The following is a 14,610-nucleotide window of genomic DNA, read 5'->3' on the forward strand; positions in this document are numbered from 1 at the left end:
ATCGCTATTGTTGTTGTCATTGTTGTTGTCATTGTTATTATTATTATTATTATTATTATTATTATTATTATTATTATTATTATTATCACTGCAATTTCATCTGCGGTAGTAGTAGTATGTAATTTTGCAACAAACTGTAAATTTCCTTTGAACTATATTGTAAAATGTAAATACAAGACTAGCTTTGTATTTATTATTTATATAATTATTTAAAATTATATAATATACAAGTATTATATATTTTCAAAAGGGCTTGTACCACCTTGTGGCCCCCTCTGGACGTGCCCCTGGTCTGATGGGTGTTATATAAATGTAATTCTATACATATAGGACAAATGTCAGCACATCAAACTGACTGTTGTTGTAATTTGGTGCTATATAAAGAAATTAAATAAAACGGAATAAAATTAAATAGGACACGAAAGTAAAAAACTGAAGGTGGAGTGCAAAAGTACTGGAGCTGGATGTGTGTTAGTTGTGTAATAATTTTTAAAAGAATTATCTTAAATTCTTGAATTCTCACGATGAAAAGCTAGCTATGATAAATCATGAAAACTCCAATATGACATGAACCTTGCATTCATCGGTCTGTTGTGTTTTAGTGACAGGCGCTGTGGTTACTTTTTCCTACTTTGGTTTTTTTATTGGCAGTTTTTAATTTGAATTTGAGGTTTTATGCTCTAAACTCAAGTACTTTTGTAATTAGGAATAATGGTGCTTATTTTGGCTGAAATTACTTTAGTGTTTCCAACAACAGCTGCTGTTTTACTTAAAAAAAAGTCACTGCGTGGATTTTCAGACTAAAACTGAGCAGCATTGGACTTTATTTGAGCCGGGGTTGCTAAATGCACGTGGATCTGTTAGGTAACAATGTAATTACAGTGTGACATAAAGAATGTAAGCATTTGTCTTTTAAAATAAAAGTAATTAATAACCAAAATTTCAAAATAAAAGCATTAAAACTTTGTCATCAACTAGCATGTCCGCAGCAGTGTTGCTGTCCAAGTTTAGACAGATGTAATTATGTTAAGAACTAAGATACTCGGAAATGAAGGACGAGTTTTCTGCAACCCTGCACTGAAATATTTGTGATTCCCGTGAGGAAGTCCCACATGTCCTAAAGACAAAATCCAGAGTCGACACAGTAATCTGTGCTGTCGTCAAATGGATAGCTTGTGTGACTGATCCATTCAGATGCATGGGGCATGTGAAATATTTTCTTTTTTTTGTCTGTGTGTGGGGATGGGGGATTGTGTTTGCTTACTGTATTCTCTTACAGCAAGAATTTTTTTTTCATGCATTTAATATGTTATAGAGTTTGTTTTAATGTTTTAGAGGCTGAAGTGTCATCTTGGCCTTTAGAAGGTCTCGAGATCCACTTCCTGTTTTTTGTCGTTGCTTGGATGTGTGGAATGGCTCCCTGGGAGTAATGGCTGACACCTGGTTTGCTCATCTGCAGATATACAATTTGGGCCTACGGACTCAGCTGCTCGCTGACCTCCAGATTATTTGTTTTGACTGAACGTTGTCACCATTATTTTTTTGGTTTACTTGCACAGCACTTGTTCACACAAGACACATAACCGAAGAACTCACTCCATGTTAAGCGTTTTGGTGAAACACTTGGTGAAAATCATGTGTGGTCTCCACATTCTCTTCTGCCCCATTGCGCTTGGGTTGTGAGGGCAGTAATACTTAAGAGGAATAACACGTTCAGTTCAGTTTCTCATATGAAAGCTTGATTTTATAGCCTTAGGTCCCCTCAGGCTCTCCTGTGCTCTGATATTTCATTTACTGAACAACACATCGACTAATCAGCAGTGGAAGTAATAGTTAGTTGGAACCCTAATTATAAAAAAAAAATTTTAACCTTGGAATTTTGTTTTAATGCATTTAAATTATAATTAACCCTGTAATGCCAAGTATATCAGATTTGACGCATCTGTTTTTAAGAACTATAACCCTCTAATATGTTTTTTTTTGGTTTAAGATAAACAAACTATGAAAAATAAATTGCACAAAAATCCTGGACGTAGCAAAAATGATACAAATTAAATCTTATACATGCAAATTCGTCACAAGGGTCGACAAACAATAGTTTGAAAGAAAGGAATTTTCTGGAAATTTTCAGGCTTTACAGGCTTAAATAAAACTCAAGGTGAAGAACTAGTTTTACACTGGTAATAACTGGTAAGTGTGTTCTGTGTTTTTGAACACAAATCAAAGGCAATTTCTGATAAATCCATTTCTCAGATGGCTTTCTACATTTCTTTGAATAACTGAACCCTATAGTTGGTTTAGTGTCACATAAATGACAATGTACAGTATACTCACACATCAACACCAAAAACCCAGCAGGGGTGAAACTAAGCAGAGAACAAAGAGGGAAGAAAAAAAAATCAACATCTTGAACAATTTTTCACTCATTTTTACTGCACTGCAAAAAAACAAAACAGTACAATTTTTATGTTTGTGCACAAAAAAAGTACAATAAATAACCACATCAGTGTATGAAATATTGTTTTTTTCCTTCACAATTAAGGAAGAAATTTTCTTCAGCTCCGGTGAAACAGGTCACAACTGCTGATGTTACTTACATTAACCCGAGAAAGCAGCAGTTCAGCACTGGCAGGAAACCACACACTGTGGATCTAACCTGTGTGTTTTCATCATGTTTTTGCTAATAAGTTGAGACAGATGCTCAGACAAGAGTTGCGTTAGCATCTAAGCAGGAAAGTCATTCAAAAACAAACCCAATCCTATTTCTTTGCACGCTGCACAGTGCCAAGATAACCATAATGAAATCCCCAGGTTTATTTTTCTTCTCCCCTCAGATCCACAGAGGACATTATACAACTGCTTCCACTGGCTGAGTTGTGCTCTTCGCACCCTGTAAACTCAACTTTATTTGTGGAATTAGCGTAGTGATGGTGTAAGTTCAAATTTACAATGGAGGAGTTTGCTACCAGAATATTACTCAACACCTGGGCTGCAGACAGCAGAGAGAGCTTTTTTTTCTAGTCATACAGCACTGCTTGAGCTTGAGCTGCCCCATATTTCTTTGTTCCTAGGAAAACAGGAAAAATGTGTAACAATACACAGAGTATAGAAGTCAAAAACACACAAAGTCAGTGTTTTGTATGGCCACTTTTATGACCACCTTTAAAGCTTTCGTTATTTCTTATTTTCAGCTTTTTGAAGGTCAGTCAACGCTGTTCTTTGGATGTTTCTGCCTTTTGCTCTGTTTTCTGTCAAGGTGATCCCACACTGCTTCAATAATGTTGAGGCCTGATCCCCAACACTACTGGCCCCAAGCCATGTTTTACAGATGGCTGTAGACATTCGCTGTTGTCCCCCTCTCTTGTTCATACAAATCCTCTAAAGATCCACCTCTATAAGACCTGGTGCCACTGATTTTTTAGTCCAGTTCACTGTGTAATCTGGCATACCTCATCCAGTCTTGTTTCTTTCATTTAAGATTCATTTGAAAAATCAAACCTTAATTGCCTCCAAATAATGTGGAACTTCTTGTACACACACAATTTTCTTCTGTCTTGATTATTGCTGCTCACTTTTCACATGCATTCCTCAGCCTCCTCAGCCCGTCTTCAGTTGGTACATAATGCAACAAAACAAAAACTAGCCGTCATTCAGAATCCATTTAAGAATGTTACTAACAACATATAAAGCCCTTCATGACCGGGCTCCTGCGTATAAAGCAGAGCTACTGAGTCATCATAACTGCAGCCAACCTCATCTGATCGGGGTCTCCTAACTGTTGCTCTTATCTTAAAGCTTGTGGTAATCACGATTTTGTGGTTGTAGCTCAGGTTGGCTGAATCTGGGGTTTGTTTTAAACATCTGCTGCAATCTCATTTCTATAGTTTAGCTTCTACTTAATCTTTTGCTGTCTATTTGTGGCCTTTTTTTCTTCTGCTATGCGTGTATAGGACTGTGTATGCAGGAACGAAAGCGACTGTGTGCTTGCATGGTTGAACATGTGCACTTAACTTTAATGCATTTTTATCCAAACTATGAAGCCCTTTGTAACTGTTCTATATAAATAAAGCTATTATAAGTACATTTTCCCTGTTTCTCTTCCTTCTTGCCTTCTTGAGACCATTTCTGATGGTCATCAAACTGAAGTTGGATCAACTGGAGTGCCAGATGCATCGCTCAGGTCTTGTGTCAGTTTTTTTTTTTTACTGGACTTTTTCCTGTTCCTTAAGAACAGGCCTTTCAGATACTGTTTATCTGATGTATATTTTTAAGCCTGCCACTTCTTTTGTCCCCCAGTTTCCTCTAAATATTTCAGGGCACAATGCACAACATGATGAGATATGGCAACAAGTTTTCAGCTAACAGCTCTTTCCAAATCGCCTACTACTGCTATTTTAAGTCTATCAAACTATTTGACAAAAGACAAAATAAAGTGACAGAAGATACTTTTAAAATTGTTTATTTACTAAATTGTCTGTGTAGACACAACGCTGGCTCATCCCTTTGTTAAATGACTTTTGTGATACTAATTCATAGGTCAGCATTAAGGGATTTAAAACTCAAGAATTAAAAATGAAAATCCTCTGAAAATGGTCAGGTACAAGGACTGGAATGAAAATGTTCAAAGAAAAGCTTTAAAACACCTTCAGACAACCTGAGGACCCATCACTCAAGACAACCTCTTAAGCCCCAACGCCCCCTGACACGGGAGCAAAAGGCAGGAGATCAGTTAGGCTTGGGGCTTAAGAGGTTAAAAGGACAGGGAAGTTTGGCTTTGCAGAATCAAAATATAAAGAAATGACAGCTGGCTCAAACTTTTTGCACAGTACTGTACACAGCCAAAATATGAAAGTGGAAAGACTCGAGGAACCAATATAGTTTACCCCAGAAAAGAAGCAAACAACAAAAAAGAAGACAACAAAGCGTGAGGGCCCATCATTTTATTGGTTTCTATCCGCTGGCACTGCATATAAAACAAAGGACACGACCACATGCTAACTAGCACATAACGCACCAGCACAGGCATAAATGCCGGCAAGAAGTCGGCCACTTACGTAGGTTACATTGTAGGCGCTACAAAGATTCACCACAGAAGTCTAAATCAGGCCTGAGGTGTAAAACAGTTGCTCAGTTAGGCTTCCACTCGGCTCTCTGTGCGCTGTAATAGAAAGCCAAGCTCATGCTGAGTGTGTGTTCAGCCCTGCCTCGCCTGAGCCGAGTTGCGGTTTGGCCACCTGCTTGATGCACTCAGAGTCAGAATATTAAAAAAAGACCAAAGAACAGATCACTCACGCTAGACAAGCAACTGCACTGGTGCACAACAAAAGGAAAGAGGGAAAATCGACAGCACCTTCCCACAATAGCATTCACATGTTTGGTGCTACTCAGTGGGATCATCAGTCTCTTTACGTCAAGTGGCTGTCTTTAAGTTGTCAGGATACACACCACACCATTGTTTAATCACTGCCTCTCCACTTTTCTTCTTCTTTCCTCACCCCATCTCTCTCTCTCCCCCTCTTTAGCACCTGGCAGTGCACGAGCGAGCAGGCTAACAGCGACACGATAGCTTCAGCCAAATCTGAGCCCCAGCTGAGGTGCAGAATATGTCTGCAGCGTGGCCCATCTCCAGAACCACCAACACACACACATATACACACACTCCTATGTGACTCTTCTAAAAGAGATGGAGATTAAGAGAGCAAAGGAAAGAATGATACACTAGAATGGTCAAATGGAGAAAGGCTTTCAAGGGGAAATGAGCAATACTAGTAGAAAGGAAGGAATTTGTGAGAAAAAATGTCTCTTAAGTCATTGCTGGGTATTATTCTTAGGCTCAGGAGCTTGATTTGAAGCAAATGGCCCATTACCTTAAGGAGCTCTGTGCAACCTTAGAAAACCACTGTTATTGCTGACACCTCCACCCAGGTGATCAGTAGGCTATAGCTCAGGTTCATGCTCAGCTTGTACTTTTGCCAGTCAACACTGTCCTGTAAAAAAATGTTGTTCTGTTGTATGTGCTGTATTTCTTGTATCTTGAACAGAAACCAGGAGACCGGTATAAACACTGCGTATCAACATAAAGACATCAAAGCTAAATTGCAGATAGCTTGCTAACCACCTCCATGTTGAAAAGAAAACCATATTTTGTATAAAGTAAATATTACTCATAGATATCTTTGCCATTGCATGATTTACTAAAATCAGTACCATGTGACACTTTATAATCAATGATCACTTTAGCTGGGCAAGCTAACCAACTAGCATTTTCATTCAGATATGATTTTCACTGACAAGCAAGATGTGATTAGCCATACTCAGTTTTGGTAACATTAGCAGATAAAGTCATTTTAAAATGTCCAGCTAAGTTATTAGATTAATTAGCAGACCCTGCTGTTTGCAGTTTGTCCGTGACTCTGAAAACCAAACATCCTGAAGTCCACCACAGTTTCCCCTGATAGTCAAATTTCCACTTCCATCTCCAGACCATCCAACTTAAATAAAACTGTGTTCTGGCTAATTTCAGCTCATCAGCTAACATGGACAACTTGATACCAACACCAGGTAGCTAGCTAACCTTATGTTTCATCCTGCAGTGTATGACAGGGCTTATTAGTTGACTTATGTTCTAAGCTGTTGTTTTCTGCTCTTGACCCTTGCACTAGAAGGCAGGCACTGAGCTACGCGGGGTGTAGAATAACTGTCACATCCTTTGGGTTTTTGTGGAAAAGTTCAATCACATCGTTCACACAGTAATCACACCACCGGCTGACAGACGGAACTGAGAGACTCGGGGATGGTCTCATTTTTGAACTTATATTGCACTCCATTTAAACACTGGCAACAATAAACATTTAATACATCAAACAAAGTAAAAGTCACATAACAAACATTGACAACTATCTAGATTTCATATGAAAGGTTGGCTTTTAGTGTGTTGGTAGGCTTACCTTGGAGTTGCATTTATAAATTGGGTGTGTGATGGTCTCCACAAAGTGATGCCTCATGCAGCGGTCTGGGTCAGCATCTCCCAGGTGTGCGTGTCCGTTATCGCTGGCCTTGTTGCTGCTGCTGGCAGAATGGACCAAGCCCAGGAGGGGGCAGCACATTAGAACCAGCAGAAGACCAGAGGGGGAGCCCCCAGAGATGGAAGGTTTCATGATCGGGCCACCCTGAGGCTCTTGATCCTCACGGGATGTCCAACGTGTAACGTAGTTGCTTTTCTTCCTCCTCCTTACAGAGTCTGTTCTGTCACAAGGCTGCACAAAAGGAGATTATCTTTGACTCTGCTTTGTTCCTGTCAGCTCACTGTAGGTTCAAATTCAGCAAGCTTTAGGTAGTAGGAGGGTTTCTTGGGCAGGCTGCTCCATCCCCCGCTGCCTTAATCCATCAGGGTCTGGAAGCAGAAGACAAACATAACTGCATCAATGGAAACATGAAGAGATAAAGACCAGAAAAAGCAGCGATATTGCGTGTGGCCGTTCTATGTTTTGTCCACAAGTCAAACTGTTCCAAATGCTACAATTCGTGTGTAGTGGATGAAGCTATCTCCAGACATACCGGTAGTTTTTTTTTCTGCCAGTTTTTGAGATTAATTATTTGAGTGTGTGTGTCTCAAGAAACTGGCCGTCTACTTTGTCTCCTTTATTCCACGCTCAACCCAGTACACCCACACACGGCACACACATGTGGACACATAAGTCCTTGTGCTTTTATTACAGAAGAGAAACTTAAGCCATGCACAAACAGCCTGCAGCCGGGCCTTTTCCTCTCCCCAGGAATGACTTTTTCATTAAAATAATTCACTTTCCCAACAAGCCCTCTCATGACTGCAAGCCCTCTGCATATTTTCACATTTATTTAGGTAATTTTTTTTTCGACTTCATAGTTTTATAGTCCTTCTGACAATAGGGTTTGTGTTAAAAGTGAGCCTGGTTCTGGCTGCAGCAGGTATGTTGAAATGTGTTGTGAATTAAGTGCATGGTAGGGTGAGAGATGGCGAAAGGAGCAAAATAGCCATGTTAAAGTTTATTAACTATTATTATCTATCTATTTTCACGAGCTACCCATAAATTCATGCTTTGTGATAATTTTAAATACTTTGACCCAATTTATACTTGTGTGCTAAAGGTTTACGAAGAAGTGGTTACACATGGAGTCGCAGGAGCTGTATTTATGCTTAAGTGTTTTGTTTTTTTTTAAACACGTACAATTAAAGTCAAGTGTAAACCGTGGCTTTGTGAATGTAGGTGCTCATTAGTGTTGCTGTGGAAAAATATGACTTTTACACAGTTGCTTTGGGATGAGAAGAAAGTTATAATTTTGATGAAGGAACTGACCTCCCAGCCCATTGTTCCTTCAGTGGGCTGGTTTCAGTCATTATGCAAATGTATGTTTATAAGATTGGGGAAACCTGCAGTCAGCTGAGACTGAAGAAGACACTTTGATGAGTGACGAAACGTTTCTCTCACTGAAAACACTACGTCCAGATGAACAGAATCAACTTTTGGAGATCAGTAGTCTGATGTTGATTGTACAATAGTTAGAAAAATTCCAGGTTATATAAAGTGGTCAGATGAATATTCTGTTCCTTATTACTCCTCAACTAAATGAATATGTATTTAATTTCAGGGACAACTATATAACCCCACTGATATATTTTCCACTCTGTCATATGTCAATCATATGTTATTCATTGCCACCGGTAAGTGCTTTAATCCTTGAAGTTGAGAAAAGTTTAACGTTTGAGCATTAATGACTAGCCTACTTCATGCTGCTGACATTTGTTTCCCTCCCTTGTGACAGTGTAAATGTGCAAATGGTAAGATGACCTAATTGCTCTCTATGGTCTGAGGTTGCCATGTTGCTGGTTGTTGCTTCCTGTGTGGACACCTCTTGACATATGATGAGTACAAGTACTTATTAAGTGATAATGTCTACTTAAAAAGTTTGTGAAATGTAACCTATTTGAATAGTACTTTGATAATACTTGGAAATTATTGAAATTTTAACTCAAGACAAGTTGTAACTAGCTCTTCAGTCAATTGCTTTTAGTTACAGACCTATGCAAGAAGTGGAGTTACATTACAGTAGAAAATGAAAATGTAACTTTAATGCATTAGTGTTTTTGTGAGTGTGTGTTCAAACATCTGCTAATCACCCACCTGAGCCTTCTATGCATCCAGTTGCCTTTCTCATGCAATATGCACTATTTTAGTTGCTTTATCCTAGTCACAGTTCCACCCGATATCATGGAAAAACGTGTAACAGACATCCACCGTGTCCATTTCACGCTTTGCCTCTCCAAAGCATGAAAAGGACATGCATGCAGAAGCTGCAGTACCAGCAGGGGAGGTAATATATTGAAAGCCAAGAAGTCGCTATTGACCAAGGGTGGAATAAAGTACATTCCAGGGTCCTTAATCACCAGAAACAATTTACAATAATTTGCAGCAAGTGGCTGGTACTGCTACTAAAATGATCAAACCTAAGGGAACGTCTTCAGCCTGTAGAGAACTTTCCTGTTTTATTACTTACAAGGAATGCATTTGGCACATGACTGAATTACTTATAGTCTTGCATTTTAAAGCTATGTCTAGCAATTTGTGACCTACTACATTTCAAAATAACTTCCCAAACAGGTCAGTTGCACTAAATGTGTTATAATATGAACAGAGAAAATACTTTCACAAGACACGAATACATGAAATTATGTTATTATTATCATTTTTATTACATCCCTTTTCAACACTGCACCATCTTGCACTCACTTCTTCATCTGAACTAAAACCAAGCAACTATTTCGGGCGAAACCTTTACCCCATCTCTCCATCTTCAGCTCCCCTTTAGTTCAACCCCAGTGTTTTTCTTTCTAAGGGGGAATCATTTAACCTTAACATTCCTCTTGAGAGAAATAGAAGTATCATTTGGCCTGTTAAAATAAATATTCCCCGAGATGTTTCGTTGGCTTGTCGAACATGTGCTGCAGGGTTTACATTGCAGTCGGCTCATGCAACAGGATGCTTTAGACAGCCAGCACCCATCAGCACTTCCAGCTTTGCCAGCCATACCGTTAGAACGAACACTGTTATCCCCGTCTCTGCTGCTGGTATCGCTATCAGCATCATTAGTGTGCATGTCTTAGAAATTACACAGTCAAGTCATTGATAATCGTACAGTGGAATCAATTCAGTTCCCATGTAAGACAGAGTAAACGAGGAAAATAGAGGCATCAGCCAAAGTGGACATTGAAGCAGATGTTGGCTTGTTTTTACTAGATCAACATGATCTACATATTTACGTGCACCCATGTGAATATAGCTTACAAAAAGTAGAATAAAACTAGACATGAAAAAAAATATCTATTATGAAAAAAAATAAAAATTACACTAACACTAACTGTAATGATTTTGTGAGCTTTGAAAACGAAAATAAAATAGAAATATAGAGGAAATATCCTTTAGTGTCTGGTAAAACTTTAATTACAGCTTGTCTGATGACACTGAGGGACATGTTTATCGAGACTGTCCACAAGAGTCAACTGCTTTCAAAAAGTTTTGTTTTTATTGTAATAATTGTACAGATTTTCCTAAATCTTGCCTCTGATAATTCCCTTTTATACAGTAACAGTTAAAATAGACTTAAACTCTGATGCTAATTAAAAACTAAAAGTAAACATTTTATAAACTAATCCGAAACAAGAAAATCCACTCAGAAAACTAACTGAAAATAATACAAAATAAAAGCGAATTCGAAAATACAAAACTATGATAACTGATCCATTTAAAAACCAGATTAAGCAGCAAAGGGGCAGTGAGACAAAAATTTGCTGTCGGGCTCCTTTTGACCCGAGACTACCCTCACTTATGCCTCTGTGCACACCTTGCATGCCCTGTGGCCTCCAAATTCCCTTTCAGTGCAGTGCGCACTACAGAGCACACATGACAGCTTCATTACATCCCCAGAGACCCAGAAAACAACCAATACTCAAGTGGTAAAACAGTTCTTAGGTTTTCTGCACGTCAGCTGAATATGTGGTCAACAGGTTTATTTTCCAGTAAATGTGATCTTACTACCCTATAAAATCTAAGCAATGTGGACTCAAAAAATTAACTAGACCTTTCTTCCAACCTCCATAATCAATATTTCTAAAACACTTGAAATGATCAATGCAACAGGAAAGAGTTTGCTCAAAGAAGCATAGCAACTTAGTGAGCAGGTGGCAAACAAATTTGTGCATATAGCAGTCAAAAAGTCAGATACCTTCCTAAAAATTCAGTGGAGACAACGACTTAAGAGGACTTTACACTACAGACCTACATTCAGCATGGCCTGAGAGACATATTTACAATGAACTGGAATACTGCTTAATATCTACTGTATTCAAACACACAGATGTCTGGATAAAATGGTCATTATCAACTTCAATTATGATAATATGGTTTCCCTGCTCTCAACTGACTAAACAATGAATTATTGACGATTCAACTGATTTTCCCTTTCAAATTGCCTATTAAAAGTACACATGCAGTCAATCTGTGAATTTTCTGGCTCCTGTAGTTTTGGCGCTCAGTGACAGCTGGATGCTGCCTTAGTTGGACGACAGTCTGGTTTTGGATGAAAGAACAGAAAGCATATGTGATTGCAGCATCTCCTAACCCACTTTTTAAGGGAAATGTGTTTAATCAGTTCAGATCAAACATGACAATGTAACTGTATTTAGGTGTTTTCACAGGAAAAACATCCGCAGTGTTTCCTCATAAATCAAAATTTCCGCTCAGAACATGTGTTTTTGTTAGACAACAGGCCTTACCATGAAGCAAAACAATCAAAGATAATGACAGGAGTGAACCGCCTAGTAAATACCAGGACAAGTCAAGCAAACTTTATTTTACCCTAAATCTCATAATTTTGGTCTCCAGCCAGCTCTGCGCTCTCTGATTACTAATTAGTTGAGCTAGCCAGACATTTCCACCTTTTTATGTGCACCAGGGAGATGACTTTCTATGACTGTCGTCTGCTTGTTATGTATCCATCTGAGGCAGCTTCCCTCTAACATCATTGCTATGCAAGCAGGGACGTGCCCTTACCGCAAGGTGACCACACATCATTATTACTGTCTCTTTTGGCAACTCATGCTTAAACTCTGAAAGCTGGTCGTATCAATACAGAGCTACGAATGGCAGCTGACTCAGATAATGGGGGCTTTCAGGATAATATATGGAGATTGTATCTGGCTGAGTGAGTTCATTACTGCACTGTGAATGTACAAACTGAGAACTTATTAATGTGTGAAATGCCAGGTACCTTATACTCTCACCTATCCAATTCATATTTATAGAGATCTTAGAGTTTAGAAAAACAAGCTCTATTGCCCCTTCCACCCCATTCCCCCAACCGATCCAAGTATAATGACCAGCAAACCCGAGACCGTTACGGTCCATATCTTTCCTGGATCTATTGTTTGGAATCAACCCCATCATCAAGTCCAACCAAGCTTGCCTTTCTGATATAATTACAAAAACAAATCCCCATGGTGTTCCACTTAAACTTGAACCTTTTCCTTTTCCCAAAAACAGTCCCTCTATCGTTCCTTTCCCATCACATCTTTCTCTTTAATCCCCAAGACCAAGCAGTTGCACCGGTACCGTCTGATGTCTGATAGAAATGATTATTTCTGGGAGGAGTGCTGGATACAACCTCATTATGTCACCTTGGGTCCTTACTGCTTTCATTATAATGTGCTGCTATGCGAGCAATACAACAAGTCATTAATTCTGAATTACCCATGAAATTTCACCTCAGTTAAAGTAAACAACCTCCTTTGATGATCGTTGCAGAAAAATTGCTGCAAGACCAGGTCCAATCCCATAACCTCCAGCAAAAAAACCACCTCGTCCCTCATCCTCATCACATGGATAACTTCCATTTGGTGTATCACATACATCACTCGAATTGATTTTACTTTAACAAATCCAGGTTCTTAGTTCTGTTAACTGAAAGCCTGTGTCCTGATATCCGTGACAGGAATCCATGTTCAGAGCTTAGTGGAATAGGAACACTGCATGAGGTAACACTACAGGAAGCAGCAGCTGGACCGCTGCTTCAGAGTGTTAGACTTGTACTGTTCTAGCAAAGAAGGAGAAAGTATGTTGTGTTCTACAGAAGCCAGGGACATGGGGGAGATATGCTGAATTAGCTATCACAATATTGCCAAGTCTAAGGCAAAAACAAGTAGTCCAGAGTAGCATTATTACAAGAGGAGAACGATAGAGTTGTGGGGTGATTTTTTTATGTATATATTGAGTTAAGACCACCACTAATAAAGACAGAACTTTCAACTAAGTACAGTTACAACATATTAAATTGTTTAATATGTTACCTTAATTAAGGTGGTTAAACAAGTAAGTTGAATACACTGCTTAGAACTAACTCTTTAATGTGTACAGCTGGTGCGTAAAAGAGGTCTTAAATATAAACTTAATGGCTACTTAGTTTATATTATTATATTATACTACCAACATTAGTAGTTACAAAAATTATGATCATAAAAAGCCTTAATGTGTATTGCTTACTTGGAAAGGTTGCCTGAAGAAAGCCTCTTTTCTTTCTGTAGAGAACATGGCACCACAGCTTAGGTTTGCAAAGCTGTACCTGAATGAAAAACGAGACTTCTGGAACAATGTTCTTTGGACAGACGAGACAAAAGTGGAGATGTTTGGCCGTGATGCACAGCACCACGTTTGGTGAAGCATATTTGCACAAACATCTCATACCAAATGCCAAGCATGGTGGTGGAGGGGTGATGGTTTGAGTTTGTTCTACAGCCACGTGACCTGGGCACCTTACAGTCACTGAGTAAACCATGAACGCCTGTGTATACGCCTCAACCCAAATGAAATGCTGTGGCGGGACCTTAAGAGACTTGTGTATAAACAAAGGCACACAAACCTCAATGAACTGAAGCAACATTGATAGTCTGATAAAGCTATGTAGAAATGGATTACTTCACGTTATTGCTGCTAAAGGTGGTTCTACGAGCTACTGAGTTCATGGGGTCAGGTGAAGTAAGGAAGCACACTCTAAACCAGGGGTGGGCAATCTCAGTCCTCGAGGGCCGGTGTCCCTGCAGGTTTTAGATGTGTCCTCGAACCAACACAGCTGATTTAAATGGCTAAATTAGCTCCTCAACATGTCCTGAAGTTCTCCAGAAGCCTGGTAAAGAACTAATCATGTGATTCAGGTGTGTTGACCCAAGGTGAGATCTAAAACCTGCAGGGACACTGGCCCTTGTGGACTGAGATTGCCCACCCCTGCTCTAAACCCTTTTATTGAAACATGACATTCTTTTTACAAATTCATTCACATCATTCACGTGGAGAAATTCAGAGCCTGACAGACCTGAGATGACAGTGAGTTACTAAGAAATGATTGTAAAATCATTTAGCAAAAAGCTAATAGTTTTAGCTTTAGATTCTTCGTGAACATCCCGCCTCTTTGGCCTATACCAGGTAAATGGCATTTATCCATTACCTTTATTTATCCTTTACCTATCTTACCCCAACCGGTTGCAGCAGATGGGAGTTTTTCCTTCCCACTGTCACTGGTGGAGGG

General features: G+C 39.1%; 1 protein-coding gene across 1 annotated transcript in view; it reads right to left on the reverse strand.

The window, feature by feature from the left end:
* The window catches only part of LOC102299215 (norrin cystine knot growth factor NDP), a 22,055-nt gene that overhangs the window by 3,226 nt on the left and 4,219 nt on the right, over window positions 1-14,610 (reverse strand). The window contains exon 2 of the mRNA XM_005940058.3: window positions 6,948-7,393. Within this exon, the coding sequence (XP_005940120.1) occupies window positions 6,948-7,157 (210 nt within the window). The 5' untranslated portion in view covers window positions 7,158-7,393. The remainder of the gene's footprint in view (window positions 1-6,947; window positions 7,394-14,610) is intronic.

The sequence above is a fragment of the Haplochromis burtoni genome, unplaced genomic scaffold, assembly GCF_018398535.1.
Source record: "Haplochromis burtoni strain Fernald_Lab_line unplaced genomic scaffold, NCSU_Asbu1 Contig_280, whole genome shotgun sequence".
Classification (NCBI taxonomy): Eukaryota; Metazoa; Chordata; class Actinopteri; order Cichliformes; family Cichlidae; genus Haplochromis; species Haplochromis burtoni.